General features: G+C 52.3%; 1 protein-coding gene across 2 annotated transcripts in view; it reads right to left on the bottom strand.

The window, feature by feature from the left end:
• Positions 1-18,467, bottom strand: part of DENND4B (DENN/MADD domain containing 4B) — a 97,501-nt gene that overhangs the window by 27,677 nt on the left and 51,357 nt on the right. For both annotated transcript variants that reach the window (XM_015411748.1, XM_015411749.1), the window contains exons 12-21: positions 16,943-17,158; positions 14,857-15,002; positions 12,089-12,228; positions 11,195-11,318; positions 9,453-9,659; positions 6,848-6,976; positions 3,648-3,801; positions 1,747-1,926; positions 389-807; positions 187-291 (exon numbers count right to left, since the gene is read on the bottom strand). In XM_015411748.1, the coding sequence (XP_015267234.1) occupies positions 187-291; positions 389-807; positions 1,747-1,926; positions 3,648-3,801; positions 6,848-6,976; positions 9,453-9,659; positions 11,195-11,318; positions 12,089-12,228; positions 14,857-15,002; positions 16,943-17,158 (1,820 nt within the window). The remainder of the gene's footprint in view (positions 1-186; positions 292-388; positions 808-1,746; positions 1,927-3,647; positions 3,802-6,847; positions 6,977-9,452; positions 9,660-11,194; positions 11,319-12,088; positions 12,229-14,856; positions 15,003-16,942; positions 17,159-18,467) is intronic.

The raw sequence follows: 18,467 nt of genomic DNA, 5'->3' as shown, positions 1-18,467 counted from the left end.
TGGCTGTGCCCAAAATTCCAAAGGCGTCCACAAACTCAAAAAGGTTCAGGACCCCTGGTTTAGACTGTACACTGTTCAGGACGGAGCCTTCCTTTTTTCCCTATGTTGCTGCTTTCCCGGCCGCATAAACGACAGCTTTAAAGGAGAGAGAGGCGAAACGGGAAGGCTGAGGCAGCCACGACGTACCTCAACCGCCGGGGACTCCGAAAGCCGGTCATTGGATTTGCGGAGGTTGAAACTGCACACGGAGGTGTCCGAGAGATCGTATTCGCTGCCCAGGGATACGGAGCTCTGTTGGGGAAGAAACGCCACGGGAGGTGAGCTGCCCCCCACTGGGGATGGGACAAAAGGTCCCCACACAGCACCCCCACGTCTACCACAGGCCTACCTCAGAGGCGGTGGAGCCCGGCCGCTCACGGGGAAGCAGCAAATGCCCCTCCAAGGGGCTGCGGCGAGGCGGGGGCTCGCGCTGCTCGGACCCGCGGCGTGCCTGCGAGCGCTCCACACTGGCGGCATGCCTGAGGGAAGGCCGCTTCATGGGAGACAGCAGCTGCTGCAGTTTGGCAGCCAGACTCCTCCGGGGCGTGCCGCTCCCGTGGTTCTCGGACGCGTGGCTCAGCCCCGACTTGGCCGCTTCGGACTGGGCGTCCACACTACTCAGGGTCAACCGGTCGCTCTCATCCGTCAGGAAGCTGCTGACGTCCGACAGGCTCCCGTCCTCGGAGCTCCCAGGCCCGTCCTGTAGGCCCCGTAACCAGGGGGGCACAGCGGGGAGCGTGTCACTGCTGTGGTCCAGCACCTTGGTCGCTGGAAGGTAGAGAGGACAGCAGGTATTGAGTGGAAAGTGGAAACTGAGGGGAACCTCCACATTCTGAGGCACTAAGCTTCTGAATCCCAGAGCTAAGAGGCAACATAAGAGAAGACCTCGGCCTCTCTGCCCTGTTGTTGGACTTCCAGAGGAACTGGTTGGGGCCACTGTGTGAGACAGGAATGCTGGACTAGATGGACCCTCACTGGTCTGATCCAGCAGGGCTTTTATGTTCTTATGAGGGGAAGGCCTCGGCCTCTCTGCCCTGTTGTTGCCCCTCCAGAGGAACTGGTTGAGGCCACTGTGTGCGGCAGGATGCTGGACTAGATGGACGCTCACTGGTCTGATCCAGCAGGGCTCTTCTTACATTCTTATCAGGGGAAGGCCTCAGCCTACTGGTCTAAACCAGCAGGGTTCTTCTGATGTTCTTATGAGGGGAAGGCCTCGGCCTCTCTGCCCTGTTGTTGCCCCTCCAGAGGAACTGGTTGAGACCATTGGGTGAGGCAGGATGCTGGACTAGAGGGACCCTCACTGGTCTGATCCAGCAGGGCTCTTCTTACATTCTTATCAGGGGAAGGCCTCAGCCTCTCTGCCCTCTTGTTGGCCATCCAGAGGAACTGGTTGAGACCATTGGGTGAGGCAGGATGCTGGACTAGAGGGACCCTCACTGGTCTGACCCAGCAGGGCTCTTTTTACGTTCTTATGAGGGGAAGGCCTCGGCCTCTCTGCCCTGTTGTTGGCCCTCCAGAGGAGCTGGTTGAGGCCACTGTGTGAGACAGGAATCTGGACTAGATGGACCACTGGTCTGATCCAGCACAGTTCGTCTTACGTTCTTATGTTATCTTCTCCCACAATGGAAGTTAACATTGCCTACGTTCCAGCTGCTATCTACTGGCTCTGCAAAAGTGGCTCTTCTTCACCCACCTCCCCAAACTCACCGCGGGTCATGCCGGCTTCCGCTATCGAGGCCTCCTCATGTTGCGGGAAGCTCAGGCTGCCGCTCTTCACCAGAGATGCCGATGGCAAATTTTCACGCAAGCTGTACCCGGACCACGTCGTCTGCCGCTGCAGATTGGATCTGGACCGGGAGGCCAGTGCCCTCCCACCTCTGCCACTCTCTGCCAACATAAATGGAAACACTCCATTTTCAGCCACCCCCAACTTTGAGGGGCCATGTTATTGGGGCCTGTCAGCCAACGTGGTAACCTGCCGCCATTTTGTAACCAAACCACAGTGACCTCATTCCGCCATTTTGTCAACAACCACAGTGACCTCATTCCGCCATTTTGTCAACAACCACAGTGCCTCATTCTGCCATTTTGTCACCAAACCACAGTGACCTCATTCCGCCATTTTGTCAACAACCACAGTGACCTCTCAGTGACTTCTTTCCAACCCGGGCTGAAGGGATTGTCCTTAATGTAGGTCACACTTCTTAGAAGTTTTTACAAAAAAAACCCTTGACTATCGCTGACCCATTTCCTGGTTGCTGCTTCTTTGACCTGTGAAACGATTTCTTCATAGCTCTAATACAGGGGAGGCCAAACTTGCTTAACGTAAGAGCCATATAGAATAAACATCAGCAGTGTTCCCTCTAAGCTGAGTTAGTGTGAGCAAGCTCACAGCTTTTTAGCCTCTGGCTCACACATTTTCGCCTTAGCTCAGGAAGGAGGGCTCCGGAGCAAACTAGTTTATGCAGCAGCCAAACCGCTCGCTCTTAGCTTGAATGCCAGTAGCTCCACCGTTTAGAGGGAACATTGTTTACATCAGATGTTTGAGAGCCGCAAGACATGAACAAATATTCCGTATTTTTATTGGAAAATATGCAAATATGCTTTCTATTAACATTAAATGAGACTGCCAAAAGTAATAACAAAAGGGGTCAAAGCAGATATTGATCATTCTGTTTATTTGTCCAATGATAGTTGTTCGCTAATGATATTTCGCTTCCCCAGCCGCCCTGCCGGGAGCCGCACGGTATGTGTGAAAGAGCCGCATGCGGTTCCTGAGCCACAGTTTGACCACCCCTGCTCCAATAAAACATGTTAGTAGCAGGCTTCAAAAGGGAATTAGATAGGCATATGGAGCAGAGGTCCATCAGTGGCTATTAGCCACAAGGTATAGATAGGGGCTCTGGGGCAAGTGATGCTCTGTCTTCTTGGTGCTGGGGGGGGGGGTCAACAGTGGGAGGGCTTCTAGTGTCCTGGCCCCACTGGTGGACCTCCTGATGGCACCTGGTATTTCTGGCCACTGTGTGACAGAGTGTTGGACTGGATGGGCCTTTGGCCTGATCCAACATTGGCGTCTCTTATGTTCTTATATGGAGCAGAAGCCCATCAGTGGCCATTAGCCAAAGGTATAGATAAGAACTCTCAGTCTGGGGCAAGTGATGCTCTGTATTCTTGGTGCTTGGGGGGAGGCAAGAATGGGAGGACTTCTAGTGTCCTGGCCCCGCTGCTGGACCTCCTGATGGCACCTGGTATTTTTGGCCACCGTGTGACAGAGTGTTGGACTGGATGGGTCTTTGGCCTGATCCAACATTGGCGTCTCTTATGTTCTTATATGGAGCAGAGGCCCATCAGTGGCTATGAGCCACAAGGTATAGATAGGAACTCTCAGTCTGGGGCAAGGGATGCTCTTTCTTCTTGGTGCTTGGGGGGGCAACAATGGGGGGGGGCTTCTAATGTCCTGGCCCCGCTGCTGGACCTCCTGATGGCACCTGGTATTTCTGGCCACTGTGTGACCCAGAGTGTTGGACTGGATGGGCCTTTGGCCTGATCCAACATTGGCGTCTCTTATGTTCTTATGTTCAGGCCCCGTCCAAGCCCTTCCCACATACCTGACTGGCTGCTGATGCTCTGTACTTCCATGTCTCGCTGGCGTAGGCGCAGCGGCTGCCGGAACTGGGCCGCCCCCAGCACGACGTTGCGTAATTTGGCCCAGCGGAGACGGCCCCCCTGAGTACTCGAGGGCCACTTGCTCTCCAAAATGGCCTGAAGTGTGTGTTGGGGTGGAGGAGAAGAGGATGGAGATAGAGAAAAAGAAGACGGCGAGAAGAGGACTTTTATAGAAACACACACACACGCACAAAATAAAACTACTACAACGTAACGGGAGGCTATTTAAATACTGTTCTTTCAGGATCGGTTTATACAGGGCTGTTTTTGGGCAGGAACGCACAGGAACGGAGTTCCGGCTGGCTCCCAAGTTGGCCACGCCCAGCAGGAACTCATTAGCATAATAGGCCACACCCAACAGCAGAAACTCATTAGGATTGGCTACATGAGGGGTGTGTGACCTAACATACAAAGGAGTTCCTGTTCCAAAAAAAGGCCCTGGGTTTTGACAACAAACAAGGTAAACAGAATAAGAAGCAAAAGGTGGGTGTGGCTTATGGTAACCTCTGGTTACCACACTTCTGGTAACACAGGGGTGTGGCCTAATATGCTAATGAGCTGTGCTGTCATGGGTGTGGCCTAATATGCTAATGAGTTCCTGCTGGGCTTTTTCTACAAAAAAAAGCCCTGGGTTTATACAGTCTGGAGACCTCCCAAGCAAAATGTCTGTGTGCGAGAAGGAAGAAGCTGACTGTTCTGCCACCAGGAGAGGAATGACAATAAGTCCTGAGGGGATTTCTTTGGGTTCAAAGGGGCAGGTACATTTTTTATGGCAGACTGCCGCTGCCCGAGCTCTGGCTGTTTGTTCTGGAGCGCACAGACAAAGCACAAGCTCTGAGCATGCCCGCTTGGAGCGATTTATGATTGTTTACTTATTTTATTTAAGACGGGTAGCTGCGTTTGCCTGTCTGCAGCAGCAGAAAAGAGCAAGAGACCAATGAGCACCTTAAGGACTAACAAAATTTGTAGCAAGGGAGGAGCTTTCATGAGTCACTGCTCCCTTCTTCACAAAGTTTATTTTATTTAAAGTATTTTTTTTTCTATTTTTAAGCTGCTTTTTCACCCGATCAGGTTCAGCAAACATTAAAATATTTGAACAATTAAAAACAACACTTACAATTATAAAATAATTCTGTTGAAAACCAATAGAAACACACTATATTGGAGCCAGAGACAAGAAGAAGAAGAGATTGGATTTATACCCCGCCCTTCACTTAAGAGTCTCAGAGCGGCTTACAATCTCCTTTCCCTTCCCCTCCCCACAACAGGCACCCTGTGAGGTAGGTGGGGCCGAGAGAGCTCTTGACAGAAACTGCTCTTGAAGAAGAAGAGATTGGATTTATACCCTGCCCTTCACTACCCAAAGGTGTCTCAGAGCAGCTTACAAACCCCTTTCCCTTCCCTTCCCCACAACAGACACCCTGTGAGGTAGGAGGGGCTGAGAGAGCTCTTGACAGAAACTGCCCTTGAAGAAGAAGAGATTGAATTTATACCCCGCCCTTCACTTGGAGTCTCAGAGCGGCTTACAAGCTCCTTTCCATTCCCCTCCCCATCACAGACACCCTGTGAGGTAGGTGGGACTGAGAGAGCCCTTTCGAGGACCGCTCATGAGAGAACAGCTCTGAGAGAACTTGTGACTGACACTGACAGCTGCATGTGGGGGGAGTGGGGCAATCAAACCCGGTTCTCTCAGATTAGAGCCTATGCCCTTAACCACTACACCAAACTGGCTCTCCCCCAGCATGACAGGGCCAATAACCATTACTGAGGGAATGCCAAAAAACAAAGAGGTCTTCACCCGCTCGTGGAAGACAGATGAATCTCCCTGGGAGGGAGTTCCAAAGTTTGGTGCCGCGACCGAGAAGGCCCTTTCTCGGGTAGCCACCCGTGCAGCCTCAAGATGGTGGTGGTGACCAAAGCAGGGTCTCCAAAGATGACCAGAGTGAACTGATAGGTTCACACACTGGTAAGGCTAGGGTGGGGGTGAGGTAGGGATAGGACACTGTGCCATTCCAGGGGAGGGAATGTTGAAGAGCTTCGGTCAGATCTTGCTGATTCATTCCACTAGCATCAGCGCTTTCCTGTGGTGGAGGGCACCTTCCTCTGATGCAGGCCCATAGCCAGGATTCTATGGCTTGTGGGGCAAATTTTTTCCTGGTGGGGCTCAGGGCTATTTTTGGGCAGGAACGCACAGGAACGGAGTTCCGGCTGGCTCCTGAGTTGGCCACGCCCAGCAGGAACTCATTAGCATGATAGGCCACACCCAATAGCAGAAACCCATTAGGATTGGCTACATTAGGGGTGTGTGGCCTAAGATGCAAAGGAGTTCCTGCTACAAAAAAGCCCTGGGTTTTGACAACAAACAAGATAAACAGAATAAGAAGCAAAAGGTGGGTGTGGCTGGATGACCACACTTCTAGTAACATGGGGGTGCAGCCTAATGTGCTAATGAGCTGTGCTGTCAGGGGTGTGGCCTAATATGCTAATGAGTTTCTGCTGTTGGGTGTGGTCTATTATGCTAATGAGTTCCTCCTGGGCTTTTTCTACAAAAAGAGCCCTGGTGGGGCTGAAGTTCTCATCGCAGAAAGAAAAGCCATTTAGCCAACAGAAAGGTGTGACCAGGATAGATCTCTAAACTGCAGGCTGTCAACCACTTTAGATGACAGTTCTCAGCGGCTGCAAGTTAATCACTTCTGCCGGGCTAAGCAACGATTCTGAGAATAAGCCGGCAGGTGGTGTGTGTGTGTGATGACTTCTGTAGTCAAGAAAGCTCACACTCAAGCAGAAAGACTCTTCAAGGAGATTAGTATCTTGGCACAGAGTTAGAAGGGACCCTAGAGGTCACCTACTCCAACCCCCTTGCTCAGTGCGGGAATCTGTCAACTACAGCACCCTAATCGGCTTAAAGGAGCACACACTTTTAAAAAAATGTTTACAAGTGATTGGAAAAAGCATTTCCCAGAGAAATTCTTGTGGGGCTACGGAGAGCCCCCAAAAGCCCCATTGGAGCTACGGGCCTGCTCTGATGCAAGAGCCCCTTGTGTCAAGAAAGGCTCTTGAGACCAGGGTAGGGAAACAAGCAGGGGCATTCTTCGGGAATCCAACCCACTCCTTTCCAGGTGAACACTGAGTGCTGATTTACCTTGTTGTAGTAACCATAGGTGATGGTGTTGGGCACAATGCCAGCTCGTTTCATCTCTAGCAGGACCCGCACGGAGAGGACGGGCTCGCCGTACTGCCCACACAGCTGCATCAGGATCCGGTAGCAAACCTGGAAGAGGAGGGGCAGGGGATGAATGGGTCGGTGAATGTCTAGCCCATCAAAGCCAAGGAACCAATTTCACCACATCAGAAACCTTGGGCATTGAAGTTTCGTGAGGGTCACGGAAGGAATTTATCAAGGCCTATCTAATCTGGAGGAGCTGCGGTGGCTCAAGTGGTTAAGACGCTGAACTGCAGGCTGTGGAAGGTCAGTAGTTCAGCAGTTCGAGACCTGGGTGCCGCAAGACGGAGTGAGCTCCCGTCTCTAGTTCCAGCTCCTGCCAACCTAGCAGTTCGAAAGCAAGAAATTACAAGTAGATAAATAGGGGTGTGAAGGGAACAGCGTTCCGTGCGCCTTGGTGTTTAGTCATGCGGGCCACATGACCACAGAAACGTCTTCGGACAGCGCTGGCTCTTTGGCTTTGAAACAGAGATGAGCACCGCAACCCTAGAGTCGGATTCGACTGGCTTTCGAGCAAGGGAACCTTTACCTTTACCTATCTAATCTGGAATTCACGTCTAAAATTTACTACATTTTCCAGGACCTGCTTCCAAAGTAACTCTGTGCTCGTTTTCACCTCTCCAATGCAAAACTCAAGGGCTTCACCGCAGGCCAGCATGGCTCCTGTTTCATTTTTCACACTGAACATTTATTAATGTGCAGTATTACTGAGCAACTGGCTGTACTGTGTGGCTACATATCACACAAACACATGCTTTCAAGATGCAGCCAACGTATGGCGACTCACACAGACGCACGAAGCTGCCCCGTACTGAACCGGACCCTCGGTCCATCAAAGTCAGTATTGTCTGCTCAGACTGGCAGCAGCTCTCCGGGGTCTCAGGCGGAGGTCTTCCCCATCACCTCTTCACATCAACTCCTGCCTGGTCCTTTTACCTGGAGACACCTGGAATTGAACTGGGGACCTTCTGTATGCAAAGCAGGGGCTCTTCCACTGAGCCACAGCCCCTCTCTAAGTCTCACCAGGGTCTCAGGCGGAGGTCTTTCACATCGCCTACTGCCTGGTCCTTTTAACTGGATATGCCAGGGATTGAACAAGGGACCTTCTGTATGCCAAGCAGGGGCTCTTCCACTGAGCCACATAATACTCCTTATAGGGTTTACAATGCAAGAGATGTTGAGAGGTGATTTGCCATTGCCTCCCTCTGCGTCACAACCTTGGGGGGGTGACGCTCTAGTTTTTGGGCAACACTCTATGGTAAAACTGGGCTCAAACCATAGAGTTTTGCCCAAAAACTAGAGTGTCAACCCCCCCCCCCCCCCCCCCAATGATGACATGATGACGCCTCTTCTGGGTGAAGTCATCGCGACCCACAAGCCAAAAGACCCCGGAATGGACCCTAGACCCCCCAGCCTCACGACCCATCGGCGACCCTGTCTCCCATCCAAGTAATGACCAGGGCCGACCCTGCTTAGCTTCCAAGATCTGATGAACCTGGCCCCCCTCCCCCGTCCCTTCCTGGCCTCACGACCCATCGGCGAAGAAGGTATGCCCCACTTTCAGCACCCGACCCACAATCGGAGAGCCCCTGCTTTAGGAAGAATGGCAGTCCTCTCTGTTATAGGGGAAATATGCATTTGCTTTTACTTTTTGCATACATTTATTCATTTATAAAGGAGCTGCGGACGTGGCTCAAGTGGTTAAGAAGCTGAACTGCAGGCTGTGGAAGGTCGGTAGTTCAGCAGTTCGAGACCCAGGTGCCACAAGACGGAGTGAGCTCCCGTCTCTAGTTCCAGCTCCTGCCAACTTAGCAGTTCGAAACCAAGAAATTGCAAGTAGATAAATAGGGACCACTTCGGTGGGAAGGTAACAGCATTCCGTGCGCCTTGGTGCTTAGTCATGCCGGCCATATGACCACGGAAATGTCTTCGGACAGCGCTGGCTCTTCGGCTTGGAAATGGAGATGAGCACCGCAACCCTAGAGTCGGACTTGACTGGCTTTCGAGCAAGGGAACCTTTACCTTTATTCATTTATAGCCCACTTTTCTCCCCACAGTCGGGACCCAAAAAAGGAGGAGGAGATTGGATGTATACCCCGCCCTTCACTACCCAAAGGAATCTCAGAGCGGCTTACAATCTCCTTTCCCCTCCTGAGGACTGCCCTTGGGAGAACAGCTCTGAGAGAATTTGTGACTGACCCAAAGTCACACCAGCAGCTGCATGTGGAGGGAGTGGGGCATCAACCCCGGTTTTCCCAGATTAGAGTCCGCGCTCCTAACCACTACGCCAAACTGGCTCTCCCCTTCTCTGTGCTCTCACAACAACCCTGCGAGGGAGGCTAGACTGAGAGTTTGCAATAGGCACGAGGTCACCCAGACAGCTTCCACAGCAGAAGTGGGAATTCAGACCCAGAGTCACAGTCTGCCACTCTACCCACTATACCACACTGGCTCTCAAGAGACGGGGAGGATTAAAGAACCGGGTTGGGCGCGGAGAAACAAAGCTGTGCGGATCACCCGTTACCTCATCCGGCAGCACCACCTTCTTGGTCTCCATTTGCTTGAGCACCTCGTACGCCGTCTGCAGGGCCCGCACCTTGGAGGCTGCACCACGCACGTAGGTTGGCAGAGCGATGAACCACAGGCCGTAGCAGTGCCCCAGGAGGCATTTGGCCCACATGTCCGGCACCGATGAGTACTTCTGGGCCACCCGCTGGGCTACCTTCATTTCCTGGAGAGAAAGAGATCGACGGGATATATCATCTGAACTAGTTCTTGTTCCACCACGAGGCTCCCCATTACATGAGCAGAGAAGGAAGGAGTCAGCTTTAGTTACTTCGAGACTGGACTACTGCAATGCACTCTACATGGGGCTACCCTTGAAGAGTGTCCAGAAGCCACAGCTAGTATAGAATGCTATGACGAGACTGCTGGAAGTCCCTGGTTGCTATGCAGACACAGGCAATGGCAATTACACTGCCCACTAAATTAGTTGTATATATGTGTTGTTGTAACCCGCCCTGAGCCCTGCTGGCTAGAAATCCGAATGAATGAATGAATGAATGAATAAATGAATACTGATCTACTCCTGATTCCAATTCAAGATGCTGGTTTGCTCTTTAAAGCCCCACATGGATCGGAACTGGAGTATCTGAAGGACTGTTTTCTCCCATACATTCCAGCCTGGGAAGCCCTCCTGACTGTCCCATCGACCAAAGACGCTCATCTGTTGGGTATATGAGAAAGGGCCTTTCCAGTGGCAGCCCCACAATTACGGAACAGCTCCCCAGGGAAGTGAACCTGGTCCCCTCACTGTCAGTTTTTAGGCGACAGCTGAAGACAGTTTTATACACGAAGGGACTTGATTACTTCTTCTGCTTACTGGCAGTTCTGAATTACTGATTTTAAATCATGTTTTTAATGCATAAAGTTTGAGTCCAGTGGCACCTGGCTGGATGACCTTGGGCAAGCCATAGCTCTGTCAGAGCTGTTCTTGAAAAAGAGCAGTTTCTGTCAAGAGCTCTCTTGGCCCCACCTACCTCACAGGCAATGTTCCCTCTAAGCTGTGGAGTCCTGTGAGCAAAAATTCTACTTTATGAGCTACTGGCATTACAGTGGCGAGCAAGCGCTTTGTCTGCTGCATAAATCAGTTTGCTCTGGAGCCATCCTTCCTGAGCTAAGGCAAAAATGTGTGAGCCGGAAGCTTAAAAACTGTGAGCTAGCTCACACTAACTCAGCTTAGAGGGAACACTGCTCACAGGATGTCTGTTGTGGGGAGGGGGAGGGAAAGGAGTTTGTAAGCCTCTCTGAGACACCTTTGGGTAGTGAAGGGCAGGATATAAATCCAATCTCCTCTTCTCTCTCTCTAAGACCAATAACATTTAAAATAAGAGACTGGATTTATACCCCGCCCTTCACTACCCAAAGGAGTCTCAGAGTGGCTCACAATCTCCTTTCCCTTTCCGCTCCCCACAACAGACACCCTGCGAGGTATGTGGGGCTGAGAGAGCTCTTTCAAGGACTGCTCGTGAGAGAACAGCTCTGAGAGAACTTGTGACGGACCCAAGGTCATCCAGCCAGGTGCATGTGGAGGAGTGGGGAATCAAACCCGGTTCTCCCAGATTAGAGTCCGCGCACTTAACCACTACACCAAACATGCAGCTTACAGAGAGCAAGACCCGGGAAGCACCAGCTGAACAGCCACCCGCGGGTTCCCCCACCCTGCAACGATGCACCCCTCCTGTGCTCGTGCGCCAGCCCTTTTACCTGTTTGGTCCTGCGTGGTGCCGGGCTGCTGGGGGCGCTGCTCCGAGCCTGGCAGAGCGAGGGCATCAGCTGGTCCTGGGGGCGCTCAAAGAGCTTGGCCTGGAGCACGGGGAAACCATCGTACCTGGGGGAGAGGAAGACAGGAAGAACATAAGAGAAGCCTCGTTGGATCGGGCCAATGGCCCATCCAGTCCAACACTCTGTGTCACACAGTGGCCAAAAACACCAGGTGCCACCAGAAGCCCTCCCAGTGTCCCCCCCACCCCAGCACCAAGAACACAGATCATCCCTGCCCCAGACAGAGTGTTCCATCTAGACCTTCCATCTAGAGCCTCTGCTTGAAAACCTCCAAAGCAGGAGAGCCCACCAACTCCCAAGGAAGCCTGTTCCACCAAGGAACTGCTCTGTCAGGAAGTTTCTTCCTTTGGTGTAGTGGTTAAGTGCGTGGACTCTAACTTGGGGAACCGGGTTTGATTCCCCACTCCTCCACTTGCAGCTGCTGGATGACCTTGGGCAAGCCATAGTTCTGTCGGAGCTGTTCTTGGAAAAAGAGCAGTTTCTCTCAGAGCTCTCCCAGCCCCACCTACTTCACAGGGTGTCTGTTGTGGGAAGGGGAAGGGAAAAGGAGTTTGTAAGCCGCTCTGAGACTCCTTTGGGTAGTGAAGGGCGGGGTATAAATCCAATCTCTTCTTCTTCTCTTCTTCTTCCAATATTGGCCCTTTATCAGGCTTCTTTCTTATCCATCCAGGTACCCACCTACCATTACAGATCCTCTAGGAGAGGTTCACTGCCCCTTTTACAGGAACTCAAAAACCACAGCTGGAGAGCTCCTGGCCCGGGGAGAAGAGAGACACAGAGAGGTGACAGCTAGAGTGTGACAGCACCGCAACTCACTTGTAGCGCGGGAGCAGCTCAGACCCGTCGGGCGCCGTTGGCTCCTCAGGGGGCATGATGAACACTGTGTGCTCGCTGCCGTGGGAGTCGTCCAGTTCCATCAGGGGAGATTCTTCCGGCTTCTCGAGATCCACCTGCACCTGAGTGGGGAAGAATACAAAGATGCCATGCAGAGAGTGAGGGGGAAGGACCCAGGAATGGCACCGCCCACCGGACATTTAGCCTGGCTGGAAGAAGCAGCTGCAAATTGCCTGACAAAGGCTGGTGGGGGGGGGGAGATAGATTCAGCAGCCAAGGATTCTGGGTATTTACCAAAGCGGCTTACGGTCTTCTCCTCTCCTCCATTTTAGACTCACGTCAACCCTGTGAGGTAGGTTAGGCTGAGTGGGTGTGACTGGCCCAAGGGCACCCAGTGGTCTTCCACGGCAGAGCGGGAATTTGAACCTGGGTCTCCAAGATCCTAGCCCGACACCTTATCCCAGGGGTGTCGAACTCATTTGTTCTGAGGGCCGGATCTGACATAAATGAGACTTTGTTGGGCCGGGTCGTGTGTGTCATAAAATTTAATGCCAGGTAGCGGAGATATAAACTTTATAAAGGACACAAACGCAAAGGGTTGTTTTTACTTAAAATAAAAACATGCTTAAAACATGAGCACTCTTGCAATATTTTTGTTTAACCAGGGCTTTTTTTGTAGAAAAAGCCCAGCAAGAACTCATTAGCATAATAGGCCACACCCACAACAGAAACTCATTAGCATATTAGGCCACACCCCCGACAGCACAGCTCATTGGCATATTAGGCCACACCCCCATGTCACCAGAAGTGTGTTCATTCGTGCTGGGTATGGCCAACTTGGAAGCCAGCCGGAACTCCGTTCCTGTGCGTTCCTGCCCCAAAATAGCCCTGTGTTTAACAGTGTCTGATAACTGACACCTCTTGCTCTGAATTATTGCATCAAAATGTCTGTGCTGTTGCAATCTTGAATATGGCTGTTCAGGTGTGTATCTGTCAGCTGCAAACCTACGATGACGTGGCAGCAGCAGCAGAACTGGAAGAAGAAGCAGAAGAGAGCCAGTTCCACTGCGGGCCTGACAGAAGCCCTCCGGGGGCCTCATCCGGCCCTCGGGCCACATGGCTGACACCCCTGCCTTATCCTCTACACCACAACAGCTCTCTGGTATCTTGTAGTTGCAGTTTTTGCTTCTGGAGAACTAAAGCTTTCACATTTCGTGACGGTGCCCAAAATTACACCTTTATATGCTAATCATCCTATGATGCATTTTATGTGAGAGCAGTAAAATAAGTTCAGGTGTAGTAAGGTAAAGTGTCTGTGAGGCACAACACCTTCCTCCACCCCCTCCCCCATTTCGCCTCAAGGGTGAAGACGGATGGTATTGGGCCTGAGCTGTCTTGCAGGTGCTGTTCATCAGTTTTGGCCTGCATATCTCTTGATATCTTGAAGGCCAAGGGTGGGAGCCGGGTACTTGGGTTCTCAGGGGAATGTGTCATCTGTGATATGGGTAGGGCAGATTGAGAGTGGTGAGGTAATATTCCAGAGAGTTCTCTTGGAGACGTGTTCTGATTGGATGTCACCATCACCCAATGTCCTGGGCTAGAAACTAGGGAGAAAGCCAGAGTGGTGCAGTGGTTAAGAGCATGGACTCTAATCTGAGAGAACTGGGTTTGATTCTCCACTCCTCCAAATGCAGCCATCTGGGTGACCTGGGGTCAGTCACAGCTCTCTCAGAGCTGTTCTCTCAGGAGCAGTTCTCTCAGAGCTCTCTCAGCCCCGCCTGCCTCACAGGGTGTCTGTTGTGGGGAAAGGAAGGGAAAGGAGATTGTAAGCCGCTCTGAGACTCCTTTGGGTAGTGAAGGGTGGGGTATAAATCCAATCTCCTCCTCTTCTTCTTTTACCTCACAGGGTGTCTGTTGTGGGGAGAGGAAGTGAAAGGAGATTGTAAACTGCTCTGAGACTCCAAGTGAACGAGGGGGGTATAAATCCAACTATTATTGTTATTATTATAACTCAGCAGGTGGGGCTGAGAGAGCTCTTGACAGAAACTGCTCTTTTTCAAGAACAGCTGTGCCAGAGCTACGCCTTGCCCAAGGTCATCCAGCCAGGTGCAAGTGGAGGAGTGGGGAATCAAATCCGGTTCTCCCAGATTAGAGTCCATGCACTTAACCACTACACCAAACTGGCTCAGAAGAAGAAGAAGAGGAAGAAGAGGAAGAAGAGGAAGAAGAGGAAGAAGAGGAGGAGGAGGAGGTTACCCCTTTTAGAAGAGGAGGAGGAGGAGGACGACGAGGAGATTGGAATTATACCCCGCCCTTCACAACCCAAAGGAGTCTCAGAGCAGCGTACAAACTCCTTTTCCTTCACCTCCCCACAACAGACACCCTGTGAGGTAGGTGGGCCTGAGGGAGCTCTTTCAAGTGCTGCCCTTTCAAGGACAGCTCTGACAGAACTATGGCTTGCCCAAGGTCACCCAGCAGCTGCATGTGGAGGAGTGGGGAATCAAACCCGGTTCTCCCAGATTACGAGTCCGCCGCTCTTAACCATTACACCAAACTGGCTACGTAAGTTGTGGATGTATTTCAATGTTTTCCTGAAAGGCAAAACATTTCTTTCTGGAAACCTTCCATATAAGGGTTAGGGTACCATAGTAGCTTCCTCCCGCTGATTCCAAATGTAACAGCTTAGCAAGTCCCCGGCTCTGCCTCTAGTCAGACACGGCCCCCCTTTCCTGAGGCCCTTTCCTGGTTACCTTTTCAACGCAGGAGTCGAAGAACTCCAGAGAGGTATGTCGGTCGCTGACGAACGAGCATTCCTCAATGAACTGCGTGAAGAGCTGGGTGCGCAGGAGCTGTCCGTAGAACTTGTGGTAGGCCCGGTCTCTCGATTTCAGGAAGCCTGTGGGGGACACACGGGGAGGAGCCGTGACAGGCGTCTTGCTACGTCCAGATCAAGGAACGCCGGATATGAAAGCCCTCGGATTTATAAGCCACATCCTTGACGATGCGCAGGGCTATTTTTGGGCAGGAACGCACAGGAACGGAGTTCCGGCTGGCTCCCAAGTTGGCCACGCCCAGCAGGAATATGCATTAGCATAATAGGCCACGCCCAACAGCAGAAACTCATTAGGATTGGCTACATTAGAGGTGTGTGGCCTAACATGCAAAGGAGTTCCTGCTACAAAAAAAGGCCCTGGGTTTGGACAACAAACAAGGTCAACAGAATAAGAAGCAAAAGGTGGGTGTGGCTGGATGACCACACTTCTGGTAACGTGGGGGAGTGGCCTAATATGACAATGAACTGTGGTGTCAGGGGTGAGGCCTAGTATGCTAATGAGTTTCTGCTGTTCAGTGTGGCCTATTATGCTAATGCGTTCCTGCTGGGCTTTTTCTACAAAAAAAGCCCTGACGATGCGGAATTCCATTTGGAGGTGCAGCCATCCCTGGCTGTTTAAAAAGGGACCGGGGTGAGGTGATGTGAAAGACCTCCACCAGAGTCCCTGGAGAGTCTGTGCCAGTCAGAACAGATAATACTGACCCTGACAGACCAGTGGTCTGATCCTTTGTGGGTTCTGCATAGGACAGAGAAGGTAGAGACAGGAGTCCTTTTCTCTTTTTCCCACAATACAAGAACCTGTAGGCACTCCATGAAATTAAGGAGCCGTAGGCTGAGAACAGATCAAAGGAAGTCCTTCTTCACCCAAAGAGCAATGGACGCCTGGGATTCGCTGCCACAGGAAGTGGCGGCGGCTATAGGCATAGACAACTGCAAGAGGGGATTGGATCAACATCTGGAGCAGAAGTCACAGAATCACAGGAGTTGGAAGGGACCTTCCAGGGTCATCTAGCCCAACGCCCTGCACAATGCAGGACATTCACAACTACCTCCCCCGCACACACCCACACTCACCCCTGCTCCACACCACGAAGTCCACCAGTGGCTATTAGCCACAAGGTCTAGATGGAATACTCTGTCTGGGGCAGTGATGCTCTGTATTCTTGGTACTTGGGGGGGGGCAAGAGTGGGAGGGCTTCTGGAGTTCTGGCCCTGTTGGTGGACCTCCTGATGGCACCTGGGTTTTGGCCACTGTGTGACACAGAGTGTTGGACTGGATGGGCCACTGGCCTGATCCAACATGGCTTCTCTTATGTTCTTATCTCTGGGGCAGTGATGCTCTGTATTCTTGGTACTTGGGGGGGGGCAAGAGTGGGAGGGCTTCTGGAGTTCTGGCCCTGTTGGTGGACCTCCTGACGGCACCTGGGTTTTGGCCACTGGGTGACACAGAGTGTTGGGCTGGATGGGCCATTGGCCTGGTCTAACATGACTTCTTTTGTTCTGTAGAGAGCAATTCTAGATGCTGTAAAAAATTAGCCTGAATAGCCCAGGCTAACCCGATCTCATGTGATCTCAGAAGCTAAGCAGTGTCAGTCCTGGTTAGTCCTTGGATGGGAGACTACTGAGGCAGACCAGGGCCGCTACGCAGAGACAGGCGACGGCCAACCCCCTCTGTTCATGTTCTACCTTCATAACCCTACAGGTTCTCCGGGGTCTCAGGTAGAGGTCTTTCACGTCACCTATTACCTAATCTTTTCCACCAGAGATGCCAAGGATTGAACCCGGGACCTTCTGCATGCCAAGCAAAGGCTCTATCACTGAGCGGCGGCCACAGCCCAGTGGCATTTTGCTACAGTTATTGTTACAAGGCAGAAAACTGCAAGGCCCGCCCTGCTCCAATACACAGAGGTGGAAAAGGGCCAACCTCCCACTTGCGCAAAGAAGAAACGGTGCTCTCCAGAGGCCGCCATCGTCCCTGCAGCTAAGAGAGCAGCTCGCCGTACCCTGGAGGTAGAAGAGGTTGCTGGAGTCGCGGGTCTTCTCGGAGGGTGCCTGGGTGATGGGCCGGAGGTAGGTGCGGTAACCCTTCAGGAGGCAGGCCATGAACCGAAGGAAGGCGGCCTGGATGTCCAGTTCCAGCTGCTTGCGCCGCCCGTAGATGACGTCGTAGTCAGTCAGCAGAAATTCCAGAGACGCTTCCTCGACCGGCCGATTGTACACTTGAAGAGAAGAAGAAGAAGAGATTGGATTTATACCCCGCCCTTCACTACCCAAAGGAGTCTCAGAGCGGCTTACAAGCTCCTTTCCCTTCCCCTCCCCACAACAGACACCCTGTGAGGTAGGTGGGGCTGAGAGAGCTCTTGACAGAAACTGCCCTTGAGAGAACAGCTCTTATCAGAACTAGGGCTTGCCCAAGGTCATCCAGCAGGTGCAAGTGGAGGAGTGGGGAGTCAAACCCGGTCCTCCCAGATTTGAGTCCGTGCACTTAACCACTACACCAAACTGAAGAGAGAGGGAGAGGGAGGGGGGACGTGATTAGGCAGAGAGATCCTGAACAGCTCGTTATTGTATCCCATGTGACTAGGGTTGCCAGGCAGTACCAGTGGTCCATCTAGCCCAGCATGCCATCTCACACGGCAAACAACCAGGTCCTCTGGAGGGCCGACAACAGGGCAGAGAGACCGAGGCCTTCCCCTGGTAAGAACATCAGAAGAGCCCTGCTGGATCAGGCTAGTGTGGGTCCATCTAGTCCAGCATCCTGCCTCACACTGTAGCCTCAACCAGTTCCTCTGGAGGGCCGACAACAGGGCAGAGAGACCGAGGCCTTCCCCTGGTAAGAACATCAGAAGAGCCCTGCTGGATCAGGCTAGTGTGGGTCCATCTAGTCCAGCATCCTGCCTCACACTGTAGCCTCAACCAGTTCCTCTGGAGGGCCGACAACAGGGCAGAGAGACCGAGGCCTTCTCCTGTGACGATGACTCCTGGCACAGGGATCCAACCAGTGAGGGTCCATCTAGTCCAGCATCCTGCCTCACACTGTAGCCTCAACCAGTTCCTCTGGAGGGCCAACAACAGGGCAGAGAGGCCAAGAGGCCTTCCCCTGACATTGCCTCCTGGCACAGGGATCCAGAGGCTGACTGCCTCTGAATGCAGAGGTTCTCCTCAGCCACCATGGCTAGTAGACGCTGATAAACCTCTCCTCCATGAATCTGTCTAATCCCCTTTTAAAAGCATCCCGGCAGTGAGTCCCACATATTAATCACTCTCTCTGTGAAGTAGTCTTTCCTTTTGTCCGTCCTGATCCTACTGCCCATCAGCTTCACTGGATGCCCTCAAGTTCTAGTCTCTTGGGAGAGAAAGAAAGAGTTCCCTTTGCCAACTTTCTCCACCCTGTGCTTAACTTTATAAACCTCTATCATGTCCCCCAGTTAGTCGTCCCTTTTCTAAACGGAAAAGTCCCAGGCTCTCCGGCCTTTCCTCGTGGGGGGGGGGGGGGGGCCCCAACCCCCTAATCCTCTTGACTCCCCC

This window comes from Gekko japonicus, unplaced genomic scaffold, assembly GCF_001447785.1.
Source record: "Gekko japonicus isolate JY-2015 unplaced genomic scaffold, Gekko_japonicus_V1.1 scaffold175, whole genome shotgun sequence".
Lineage (NCBI taxonomy): Eukaryota > Metazoa > Chordata > Lepidosauria > Squamata > Gekkonidae > Gekko > Gekko japonicus.
The sequence above is the reverse complement of the archived record's forward strand: the minus strand, read 5'-3'. Positions and strand labels throughout refer to the sequence as shown.